General features: G+C 39.8%; 2 protein-coding genes across 4 annotated transcripts; one reads left to right on the top strand and one right to left on the bottom strand.

Moving 5' to 3' along the window:
* Nucleotides 1–16: 16 nt before the first annotated feature.
* Nucleotides 17–4,051, bottom strand: LOC137130017 (sclerostin domain-containing protein 1-like). The gene is made up of 2 exons (XM_067509587.1): nucleotides 3,823–4,051; nucleotides 17–2,999 (listed from the first exon to the last, which is right to left on the bottom strand). Exons 1-2 carry the CDS (start codon nucleotides 4,022–4,024, stop codon nucleotides 2,572–2,574), a joined length of 630 nt encoding a protein of 209 aa, XP_067365688.1. The 5' UTR covers nucleotides 4,025–4,051; the 3' UTR covers nucleotides 17–2,571.
* Nucleotides 4,052–5,678: 1,627 nt separating this feature from the next.
* On the top strand, nucleotides 5,679–8,966 carry ssr2 (signal sequence receptor, beta). 3 transcript variants are annotated; one of them, XM_067509556.1, is made up of 6 exons: nucleotides 5,679–5,777; nucleotides 6,432–6,592; nucleotides 6,913–7,011; nucleotides 7,759–7,867; nucleotides 7,956–8,033; nucleotides 8,521–8,966. In XM_067509556.1, the coding sequence occupies exons 2-6, from the start codon at nucleotides 6,432–6,434 to the stop codon at nucleotides 8,629–8,631; spliced, it is 558 nt and encodes a 185-aa protein (XP_067365657.1). In that variant the 5' UTR covers nucleotides 5,679–5,777; the 3' UTR covers nucleotides 8,632–8,966. The 3 variants fall into 3 exon arrangements, with proteins under 3 accessions (XP_067365657.1, XP_067365666.1, XP_067365676.1); XM_067509565.1 differs by having other exon boundaries at nucleotides 5,744–5,876; XM_067509575.1 differs by lacking the exon at nucleotides 5,679–5,777 and adding an exon at nucleotides 6,302–6,325.
* Nucleotides 8,967–12,064: the final 3,098 nt, after the last annotated feature.

Genomic DNA, 12,064 nt, shown 5'->3' with positions numbered 1-12,064 from the left:
TTTATATGCTTAATAACTTCCTACTCCTGGTTGTCATCTTGTTAGTCTTTAATGGGTTTGTGTTTGGGGCATATTTCAGGGTCATGGCTCCTGTACTGTATATAAAACAATGAAAACATTAGAATACATTAACAAGTTTAAGTTTGTTTGCTTTCTTATGCTGAAACCACAGCTTAAATACAGCCAGCTTGCTATGAAGTTATTATGCAATGAAGCCTGTTTTTATTTGCATATTAATAAATGTATTTTACATGTATTTATTTTGAACTTTAACATTAGCTTCTGCTACCAACCACACAAATGCTGCTGAGAGATTTCCCCCACCTGCTAATCAACATTCCTAGACTTTACTCTGTGGTGATGGCCCTTCACTGTACCTACAGGATACCACTGACAATAGGACATCAATCCTTTTTCCTCTGCAGGTAACACAAGTTAAACATCCTGTTGTCATCCAGTCCAGGTGATTCTATTCACTGCCTGATTTAGCCCACAGCTTTCAGAGTGAAAAAAAAAAGAACGGATACATGAGACAAAAAAGCATCTTAACATGTCGCCGCAGCTGGAACAAGCCCTATAGCCTGGAGGTGAAGGTATCCCTTCACAATAAAACAAAGTATAGCGTCTACTGAAAAGACCATTTCATCACTGACTAATGCATCTGTTGTTCAGCAGTTCCTGTCTGCAGTGAGCCCGTCTGGCATGGCTGTAGCATTATGTCAGAAACACAAGCTTGTCAACATTTTTACAATTTATTTCAGATAATGACAAAAAATCCATAAAAAAGAAGTTCAACTGTTTTGGTACAAAAATAAATTACATACTATTCACTCTGAAAAAAAAACCCATACAATTTTAAACCCACATATTGTGCATTCACACTTTAGGCAATCTAAGCATCACTGTGTTTTATAAATCTAACTTCACATTTGAAACTTTTACTAATAGATAAAATGATGATTTACATGTGTTGAATTCAGAGTCTGTTGAGCTTTTGACTCATGTTACACAGTTGGTTATTATTTGAATTATGTTTTACGTGACAGTATCTATAGCATTATTTTCAGAGGCAAGCTAAATCCCCTTTACTGACAAACTGTTATTATTACTATAATACACTGTGCCTTTATCAGCAGAACCTCTGTCAAAATTACTCTTGTATTAAGGCAGTCATTTGTGAGTCCTTGTGTGTGTTCGGGGCTCTCGGGTGACATAATACACCTGGCTGCAGTGCTGGAAGCTCACAGTAACAGTAGCGTAATGTACATATCTGACAGCAGTTTTAGACAAAACAACAACAGTGATTAGTTTGAGAAAAGACAAAAAACAAGGAGCAAAACTCACCAAACAACTATCCAGATTGGATGCTGCAGACTATCACTATTATCAAAATTTAAATGACTCAAAACGTTTTTCTTACATACAACTAGTCTGCAACCGCAAAAAGGTTTAATTAAAAAATAGAACACCAAGCCATGTTTTTATTAGGTTGACAAATGTCAAACTATAACTGAAAGTATGAGTAACTGTTCACCAACAAACAGCAGGGCAATATCTGTTGTTGTGACTACAACATTAGAAACCCAAACTCCTGCACATCTTCAGTCAGCATAGTGTGCACTGCTGGCCATGAAAGTTCAGCTGCTCTTCTATGGAAATAATGGTGTGGTTCTGAACACTGTCAACACGTGATCATTCTGTACTCAGATGCTGTAATGTCAGGTTGATTTGTAGATGTTTTGGAATATCAGATGAACACATCGAGCTCATTCCTCTGACAGACCTATGTTTTATAAATGTCCTTGTAAGATCTACATCACTAGCTTTAATGGGCTACATAGCAGTTAATTCATGTCAGAGCAACATTTTCAGTCAGGATGTAACTAGCGTAGCTTTGCCTGTCTCTGTACAAGAGGGAAATGTTGACTAGTTAAAATGTCATATGTTGTGTTTATTTGAACTGCACAGAAACTGAAATGACATCACATAGGAGTTAGATGCTCGAAACTACTGGCGAAACTGATTAGTTGAGTGCCATCTAGCTCATACAGAGACCAAACCTCAACCCTCACTGATCATATCTGGCAACCTGCACTGTAGTGAGATGCTACATCATTTTATTTGTCTTTGCCCACTGATAAAACAAACATACCTGTTTTTATGTCTATTCTTGAACTTAGGGCTGTTAAAGAAAGGCAGGCTACTGGTTCTCCCTTCTGTCTATATGTTAAGCTATACTATCCACATCCTGATTCCAGCTCAGTACTTTACACAGACATAAAACTTATCCCATCTGAAGGCTCACTGTTTGATAGAAGGCAGACAAGCATAGAATATTTTCTCAAAAATGTAAACTATTCATCTTGAAAAGCTATGTGGCTATGGACATATGTTGAAACTGCTTCTTTGTCACAGTAATGTACACCTGCTGACAAATCTAAACTATTCACTTTTAACTTTATCTGCCATGGCTCTTAAATATTTGCTTATTATTTGCACACTTGTTATTAATTCACATCACGAAGACAGGAGTGGCTGGTTTTCCACTGTAACTGGAAGACTACATTGGTTTTAGTTGTCAGCCTGTATCTCCTCTACCTCCATAGGGGGTCCAGCCTTTTTCTGATTTTTCCTCTGTTTACCACTGTGGCCAGACGTGTCCTTGTTTTCTGAGTCATTCTGCTGTCGGGTGTAGCGCTTGCACCTGCAGGAAGTCACCACAGTTATCTTGTAGGTCCTGGAGCTACCGTCTTGGCACTGCAGTTGGATCCGCTGGGTCCTGGTTCGGTCAATGACGCAGCGCCACTCCTGGGTGTCACGGCGGCTCCAGTACCTCCCAGTGTAACCCCCGCCCCCGATCCAGTTGGGCAGCAGGTGTGACGGCAGACACTCCCCAGCACACACCAGCTCCTTAATGGGGTTGACACTGGTGCACTGGCCATCAGAGATGTACTTTGTGGACCTCAGCTCCCTGCAGCCCACCTGGCTCTGGTCTGGGCCTGAAAGATGACAACATAGTTTTGTATATGCCACTTTATTTTTATGTGGTACTACATGTTCATATCTGCATAAATGAAATGTCACAGCTAGAGGTGACAGACCTCTTTCTTTATCAACTCTAAAGTCTAAGCCATGGCAATTTGTATTCAAACTGTATTACACACTGTTAGATTTATTATTTTTATTTTCCCACTATCCATTTTGTTTGATGTATTTTGTTGTATCCTATAGAAACTGGGCACCACTGCTCCTATACCTGCTTTAAACAACAGGTAAAGGAGCAGCAGAATCCTGGGAGGGACCGGTAGCTGTGATTTCTCCCTCATTGTTTGCTTGTTTGCCAAGAAAAAACAAACCACAATAAAACCACAAAAATGTCTGTATGGACAAAAGCATTTTTATGGACAACAGATCCTAGTCAGAGCTCTTTCAATACCATGTCACAAGCATTATTACGTGTATGCACCCTGCCTCTGAACTCCACGACCCTCAGGAAACCAATGCACTGGTAGATGGAAGTTGCTCATTGACTTGCCACATTGCTAATCAATTTACTGATCTTATCCTATTGCGTTCAGTTTTGCCCCTTATACTCTGTTTTTTACTGTCTTTCCCAAACTTTTAATGCTTTCTTCAGATAGCAGCCTATTGTGCAGCCCCATGAACTCACTGCTGTCATTTTTAAATGATTGTGACAAGTGTCATCCTGCAGGTCACGTTTACAATCTTGCAAACTGTTGAGATTCCTTTGGACATTTGAAAACGCACACAATAGCAACAGTAACATTGTACTATTAGTAGTCAAATGCATAATGGACTCACCATTATGCGCGTTGTCAGTCTGCCGGCGACCACCGTTCCTCGCCTGGTTTGTGTCTTCAGTGACTGGCTCGTCCGGAGTGTCCTGGACTGGCTGCGTACTGAAGGACTCTGTGGCGTCGTTGTGCACAGCTGGGCTGCTCCTGCTCAGCAACAGCAGGAGCAGGAGCGTGAGGAGCTGGAGGCCGCTGGCACGACGGAACATGACTGCACCTGGCTGATCTGAGCACTGCTGTCACAGACTATGTTCCACCTGATGGATGGCAGACCTGCTGCGATGCAGGTTTATATATCACACGGTGTAGTGACACTTTACAAATGGACAGGGCACACCCACCTAAACAACAGCGTGCATTCGGCGCCAGGAACCCCTGCTGCTCCAAATGAACGCGCACTGTGGTGCGGACCGGGGAGTCGACAAAGCAATAATCCTTTAGGCAACACAATAAGATCTACAAACAACTTTACATTGTTTCCATGATTTCTGCCTCTGCATCCACGTGTGTTGTAATCATTTGAATCATTCTGCAGGATGTTTCAGTTACAGGTGCATGGCCGTAGGCTGCCGCACAACTTTATTGTCAGCTCACGTTCTCCTTTTTAGAAAATAAAATGTAAATGCTCTTCTTACAATGTAAATACACTTGCACCAGCCCCTTCGAGCTTTATTTTAAAATATACCAGTAAAACAAACAAATAAACAAAATCCTATTCCAAGCACACTCACACACAGTAAAGTGGTTTGAACGAAAAAAAATGTTAGTTTCTTAAAAAGAAAGAGAAAAAGAACAAAAAGAACAACTGCCACGGGGAAATAAATCTATGTCATAATTGTGCATACACTTCAGCTTTTCTGAGGCACGTTGCACTGGAGAGAATTTTCTTATTTTGAATGGTGAATGAATTAAATTCAATTTTATAGTGAAAATTCACAACAAAGTCATCTCAAGGCACTTTACAGAATAAAGTCCAGACTGTGAATGAATGACACTGATATTTTCTTGGAGGTTTTATGTGACTCACTAAAGGCTACACTAGGAACTGATGGAATTATTTGAGGGAACTTTGCAGGCTACAAAGAAGGCTTTGTCTCCACCGAGTGGTTGAATGTGAAATGGCAAAACACATATTAGGGCAAATATAGTGATGGATCCCAAGTTGATCAATACGGAGGCGCTTCTCGTAATTATGAGATAAGGTCTCTAAGATTTTTTTTATTTGATGAATGCAATGCGCAATCCGTAGATCAAGATCAGCGACTACGTGAACTCTTATTGATACAGATTGGATGTTGGAGCTAAACCAAGTTTGATAGCATAGAAGTAGATCTTGAATTCATTAGGGGACATTTCACTTTAGGCGATTTCTACTATGTCATTTTTGACTAGAACTGAGCTTCAGGTGAGTTTGACAGAGTATCAATCTTTACATTGTTGATTTCAATATTCTGGACATTTTATGGACACATTAGTCACTTTATTTTATAATAAACAGCTTTAGAAAAGTTGGAACATTTTTGTTTATTTTTATTTTTTTGTTCTTTCGGCTTATCCCGTGAGTTTAGGGTCGCCACAGCGGATCATTGCCTGTGTTTGATGTTTATATCATCATGCAGTGCCACTTTACGAATGGACAAGGCCTGCCCTTACTGACGGAACCCCTCCCCAATTTCTGCAGATCTGGGGATGGGAATGGGCTGTTAGGGGTTTAGTGTCTTGCCCGGGGACACTTGGACATTTAGGGGATGATGACCGGGGATGAAACCACTGACCCTGTGTTCCATAAACCTGGAAAAAGTTAAACTAGCAGCAGCACCTCCAGGACACCAGGGGCGCTGGTCTTTTTAAAACGTTCTGTCTGTTCCACTTCGGTACACGTCAGGCAAACGGCAGCCGTACGTCTGCGCATGCGCTGCCCTTACTCCTCCAGTTTTGCTGTTCTAAGAGGTTGGTTGAAAGGTAACAGTATTTTCTTCTTTTAGCATTTATCACGGCACTAATCTGATTATATTTGGAGCAGATATACCAGCAAAAGTGACTGCAAACGAGTAGTACAAGGTTAGACATTGAAGGTTGTTGTTTCTAACTATAAAATGTTTTTATCTTGGATGTGTCTCATCTGGTCCACGTAAGCGTCTGTAACAGTCGGTGTTACCGAGTGTTGAGCATTTTGCGTTTTAATTGGCCCAATATCGAAACCTTTGTAATGCTACAAGCCGGTTCTTCATTAACGTTGTCGACTGTTTGAACAGGAATACTGTTTTTTTAAGCAAGCTCAAAAGAAACAGCTGTGACGCTAAATATAGGCTAATTTTGTAGCTAACTGTTAGCCATGCACGTATTACATCAAATCAGTCGACCGTTAAATTTTCAGGATTTTCTGGAAATCTAATTGTATGTGTAAACCCAGACATTTACAGTCAGATGAAGACGGCGTGCTGTAATTAAAAGCCTTCACTCTTCTTTAAAGGCACCACAGGATTTTGCAACTGGCTGGACTGACCAAGGTTCCCACAAACTCATAGACCGTGTAGACTATGTCACTTTATACATTATGTCCCCAGTAGTTTGTCAGATTTTAATTGGATCATTGTGTCCTGTTTTTCTTTCCAGATGACTAAGATGCTTCATGTATTAATGGTCCTGGCTCTTATTGGTCTGGGCTCAGGAGAAGAGGGAGCCCGTTTGCTGGCCTCTAAATCCCTGCTGAACCGCTATGCTGTTGAGGGCCGTGACCTCACACTGCAGTACAATATCTACAATGTGGGCTCCAGGTCAGACTTGTGCTACCTGTGATACAATACTGTCATGCAACTACTATGATTAATTGTCTGTGATTCATGCCCCTTGATGGCTAAATTTTGACTCCAAATGAAGACGATGAAAGACATTTATCTTTATAGCATAAATATGGCTTATTTACTTAAATCTTGGCCAATTATGGATGTTTACATTATATAATGTCACACATCACAATTAAAGTTCAATGGAACTAAAAGAAATGGGCCAAAACTGATGCATAAATACACAGATGACCTTCGGTAGCCACAGAGCAAATGTGTAATTGATGATGTCTGCTTATCTGTGTCTATAGTGCTGCTCTGGAGGTGGAACTTTCAGATGACTCTTTCCCCCCTGAAGACTTTGGAATTGTTTCAGGAATGTTGAACGTTAAATGGGACAGGATTGCACCGTATCCTTGAACCTCAAAATTTCAACTGTTAGTGCATAGATTCGCAGACTTCCACACTGAGGCAAACACACCTTCTTGTCTCAGTTTACCCAATGATATGATCATCTATCAATTTGCATTTACTGTCAGAAATGGCAAAACAAGTAGTGATGGTCAGACTACTGAACTACACAGTAGAAGTGATACAGTTGTTCACAAACTAAAGGAGAATCATTATAATCTGGTATTTTTTGACAAACGTGAACAGTAAGATAAGATCTGCCACTTGTAAACAGCACTTGTAAACAAGAAACAAGATTGTAGTGGGCATTAGAAACAACTGATTTTTTTCAGGTTGATTTATCCTAGAGCATGCAGATTTATGCGTCTTGTATACACTTAACCAGTTTTCTAATCTCATTTACAAATACACATATGCAGAAAAGTCAGTAGATGGGGAACGAAGTAGATCACTACATAATACAGTTAAAGTCTGCAAGTCATTTATCTGTAACAAATCTGAAGTACAGGAGTATTCATTAAGCAACTTCTGCAGCGATGCATTGATTTACAGTAACCTGGTTACTTAGGAGCATGTCAATACATGATTCTTTCAAAACCCAACTGGCCTTTGAACAATCAAATATTACCAACATGGCTGAAAAACTAGAGAGAAGATCAGCCTGCAGGAGATAAAAGTTGTTGAATTTCAAATGTATGCACTCTTCATTTTTTTCAAGTTGTTAGATTTAACTCTGGTACTTTCAGAGCCAGCAATGTCTCTCACACAGTTGTGCTACGCCCCCTCAAGGCTGGATACTTTAATTTCACCTCTGCTTCTGTCAGCTACCTGGCCCAAGAAGGAGGACAAGTCGTGGTAAAACCAGTTGGTTTATCTTCACAGATGAAAGCATTTAAAGTGAGTAATGAAGTGAAGGAAGCTTACGTGTCTGTCCAATCTGCAGGTTGGCTACACCAGTGCCCCAGGCCAGGGAGGCATCTTGGCTCAAAGGGAGTTTGACCGCCGCTTCTCCCCACATTATGTAAGTGCTCCATTCACAAATTGTTTTTCTTTGCTCAGCGAGCCTCTTTATTGAATAGGCTCAACTGCAGTGATACAAGTAGAAGCAAAAAAGATGAGCTGCATAAATAACTTATCAATACATACATTTGTATAGGGATGCACTACAATTCTGGCCAGTCCCCACCATTTTTGCCAGAGAAGCAAAAATCTGATATAGATTTTGATCATTTAATTTATGAAACATCCTTTTTAATATAACCTTTTTACGTACATTTACTTAAAAAAAAATAGCAAAAGGCCCCACACCTACAACAAATGGGCCAGTGGTTTGTTGAATACCATACTATTTACTGATACCAATCAACAAGGCAAATATCAACTGACACTCGTGTGACAAATATATCACTGAATCCCTACATTTGTATATGGCCCTTCGTCTCACATTATGAACGTTTCTGTAATTTGTTGGCCTGTCCATTGACTTTTAAATGTCTCCCCTTTACTAGCTGGACTGGGCTGCATTTGGCGTGATGACTCTTCCCTCCATAGGCATCCCTCTGCTCCTCTGGTACTCTAGCAAGAGGAAGTATGACTCCCCGAAGGCCAAGAAGAACTGAAAAAGTACTGCTATGGGGTGTGGGGAGGCCAGACACAGGATCTATTGAGTAATTTAATAACCCATATTGGGGGTGAAAGTTGAAAGAAACGTAAAGTGACCAAGAAAGGTGATTGTGACATAATACAAGTAGAACAACAACAACAGCAGGAGTGAGATGAAAAGTTTAAATGTGGTAGGCTGCTGGTCATTCCTTCAGTTACAGGGGTAGTTATTAATGTAATAGACTTGAGGGTTTTTCTAATTGTGTCTGTAATAAATTGAATTCAGATTAGAAGTTCATAGCCTGTTTGTTAAATTGCAGCATAAATTAATAAACACGCTGGGTTTTTCTAATGATGTGTGATTGGTTTCTGTGATTCTACATTCCTGCTTTTCAGTTTACATTATTGGAAGCACAAAAACAATGGATTGTAAGCTTCTGTGATTTGAAACAACAGATGTGGAGGCATAGAGTCCGGCTGTTTTAATTCAATATGAAGACACGTGACTGACCAAAATCCGCCATTGTTCTGTCAGAGATGAAAGATAAAATAAATAAATGGTAAATACTTTGTGTTAATAACAGACTGGTAAACTGCATTAACACTGGAACATATAATGCAGTATCCTAAAGAGCTGAAATGCCTGGAAAATAAGAATGGCAAGTCTGTTTTATTTATATAGCATCATTAATACACAAAGGTAATTCAAGGTGCTTCACCTCACTTTAAAAGATAATCAGTTTTAGCAAATCAATTTTGCCTCAGTGGGCTTTACAATCAGCTCCACAATGACTTCCTCTGTCCTTAATCGGATAAGACAATGTTCTCACAAAAACCCTTTAACGGAGAAAATGGTAAAGGGAACCCTCTCAGGACGGACAGCGTGATGTGTGTACAGGGCAAATTTCTTTACAGAAAAAAATGCCAAATAATACAAAAAAATGTCAAAACCACATCTTTTGAAATCTAAACACATACTGTATAAATCAGTCAAACCCCTAATAAAATAAAAGTTGTTAGCTTTCTTTCATTTATAGAAACAGTAGTGACAGGTCTCTGGCATTCCAGTAACTAAAAACTCTCTCTGAAGACCTGCATTTTACTTTAGGTGCAGTTAGAAGATGACTGCCTGATGACCGAAGGTCTGACTGCCTGGTCTGTAGTGAGTAGGCAGGCATGTAAAAGTGCTTTAAAAATCAGCATCAGTATTTGGAAGTTAATTCTCTGTTATACTAGGAGGCGATGATATTTACCAACCAGAGTAATATGTTGGTACTTGTGTGTTGGTACATTCCTATTGCAATGCTCAGAGAAACCTGGACAAGACCGAAGCATCAACCACACAGTTACAGAACATTGCAAAACACAGTCATGCATTCAACTTGGTGTTATTGAGACAAATAATTATAGTTAATACATCATCTGCTAGCTGCTATGGGGAGTGAAAGTTTCTACACCTGAATACACGGCCCCTGTTGGCTAAAGCCACTAAACAATTCAAACAACTCTATTAGTGTTGCCTTAACTTACTTATTTTCACTTTAACTCACAACGTTGTTGAGAGGCTGGTGTATTAAAAGCAAGTTCAGCTCTAAACTGCCTTGTTCAGGGGAATAGTCTCCCATCTTTGTATCTGTTGATGTTCTACTAAACATATTGGTCCATGATATTTAACCACTCCTGCTAGGTGACTATCAACTGTCGTGGCTCTTTTACTTCTGGCTCTGTTGAAAACTGTACCAGTGACAGCTCTGCAGTCTCCTTGATTCTTTTGCAGGTCTACACTTTGGTTTGCTAAAGAAAAATGCTCTTAAAGTCTTAGGCCTGCAGGAGACTGGAGCTCCTTCTCCCTCAGGGACTTTGCACTGAATAAGAGATCTTTGCCGCCGCCCAAGCGGGGTTTTCCTTGCCCTTTACACTGTAACCAAAGTTTCTTAAAGGCAGCCGTCTCTTATCTCCTCCTTCTTTACTTCCCGTGATGCAGCAAAATATGAGGTTAAATACAAAATTAGTTAGTTCCGGATGAGCTTCCTAAATGAGCTAAGCCAATAAGTGTCTCCCCTGGCCTTTAGCAGCTAAACCTTCCAAGGGTCTTTGTTCAGTCTCTGAACCAACTTGTAGTGTACCCTATCAGCTTCAAAAGTGCTACACTTACTTAAACAATGACACCTTCATATCCAGACTCCTTTATCATTAACCAGTAACCCCCCAACCCCCCCTTTTTCCCGGATTAAAGTCAGAACAGCTGTTGTCCCACATATCTAACAGCATTCTGTTTAAACCTGTCAGTCTTCTCTCAGGGCTTGTTGCTCCACTGAATCTGCACTTTTTAAAGCTATGAACGATCTTGTGCTTATTACAGTATGTGTTCACATTCCGCCTCTGTGCTTCTCTCTCTTGATTTCGGTCCAGCTTTGAAAACTGTAGATCATCAAACTGAAACCATCAAACCTAAACCCAATTTTCCTGTGGTTAATGTTGAAAAAACACATAACACACTTCCTCCAATGTGTGTGAATACTGTGTTTGCCACTTGTATGTTAGTGTCTACACACTTTCAAAGTATTCATCATGGAGATAAGGTCTTGTGGCTCTACCCTGTTGGCATTTCCTAGAGGTTGCTTAATGTCCTCCTGGATCATAGTCTTTACTGTGAATATACTGTATAATTTAGCATCTCATTGATAATAATGTAAATGGGGTTTTGTATCTGTCTCAGCTGAAAGAGGGATCTTTCCATGGTTGACTTCCCGAGGTTGCTATGTTTTGGCGGGAGGTTTTTGCCCTTTTCAGTCTAAGGACAGAGGGTGTTTTAAAGATTGTATAGCACTTACGGACAAGTTTTGATAATACTGGGTAATGTAAATAAACTTTGATCACACCAAAAAGTCTAAATGAAACGATTTAACCATGTTTTTACTGTGTCATTATGAGATAAATTGCATTATTTTCCATTTAAAATTAAATTAACAACACAAAGTGTGCAAAAGGTTAAGGGTTCTGAAATATTTCTGACATGATTGTACCTGGAATGGAACATAGATTACTCAAGAGATCCTGTGTCTGCCAAACCCCACACCCCACAGCAGTACTTTTCAGTTCTTCTTGGCCTTAGGGGAGTCAAGGACAGTTTTATATTTTTTCAAGTGTGTCTGAAAACAACATTCAGATATCCACATGAACACTGAAACTGGCTTTACGTGGCGTCCTTGTCTTCTCATCCCCCGCATCATACTTAAAGTGAAAGTTTAGACGTGAAGAAGTGAAAAATTGCATTCCACTGTGTCTCTAAATGTCAAGTTAATGTAGATAATTTGGAATGTGAAACTTTCAGTGAAACTTTTGAATGGTTACAGTTAGTAAAGTATTTAGTTTAGTTAGTAAAGTATTTCAGTGCCTATATTGGCACCTGACAGATCTGGAAAAGTTTACTGACTTCTTTATTAATTA

Source organism: Channa argus, chromosome 1 (genome assembly GCF_033026475.1).
Source record: "Channa argus isolate prfri chromosome 1, Channa argus male v1.0, whole genome shotgun sequence".
Taxonomy (NCBI): domain Eukaryota; kingdom Metazoa; phylum Chordata; class Actinopteri; order Anabantiformes; family Channidae; genus Channa; species Channa argus.
Note: the sequence above shows the minus strand (reverse complement) of the source record. Positions and strands in the feature narration are given on the sequence as shown.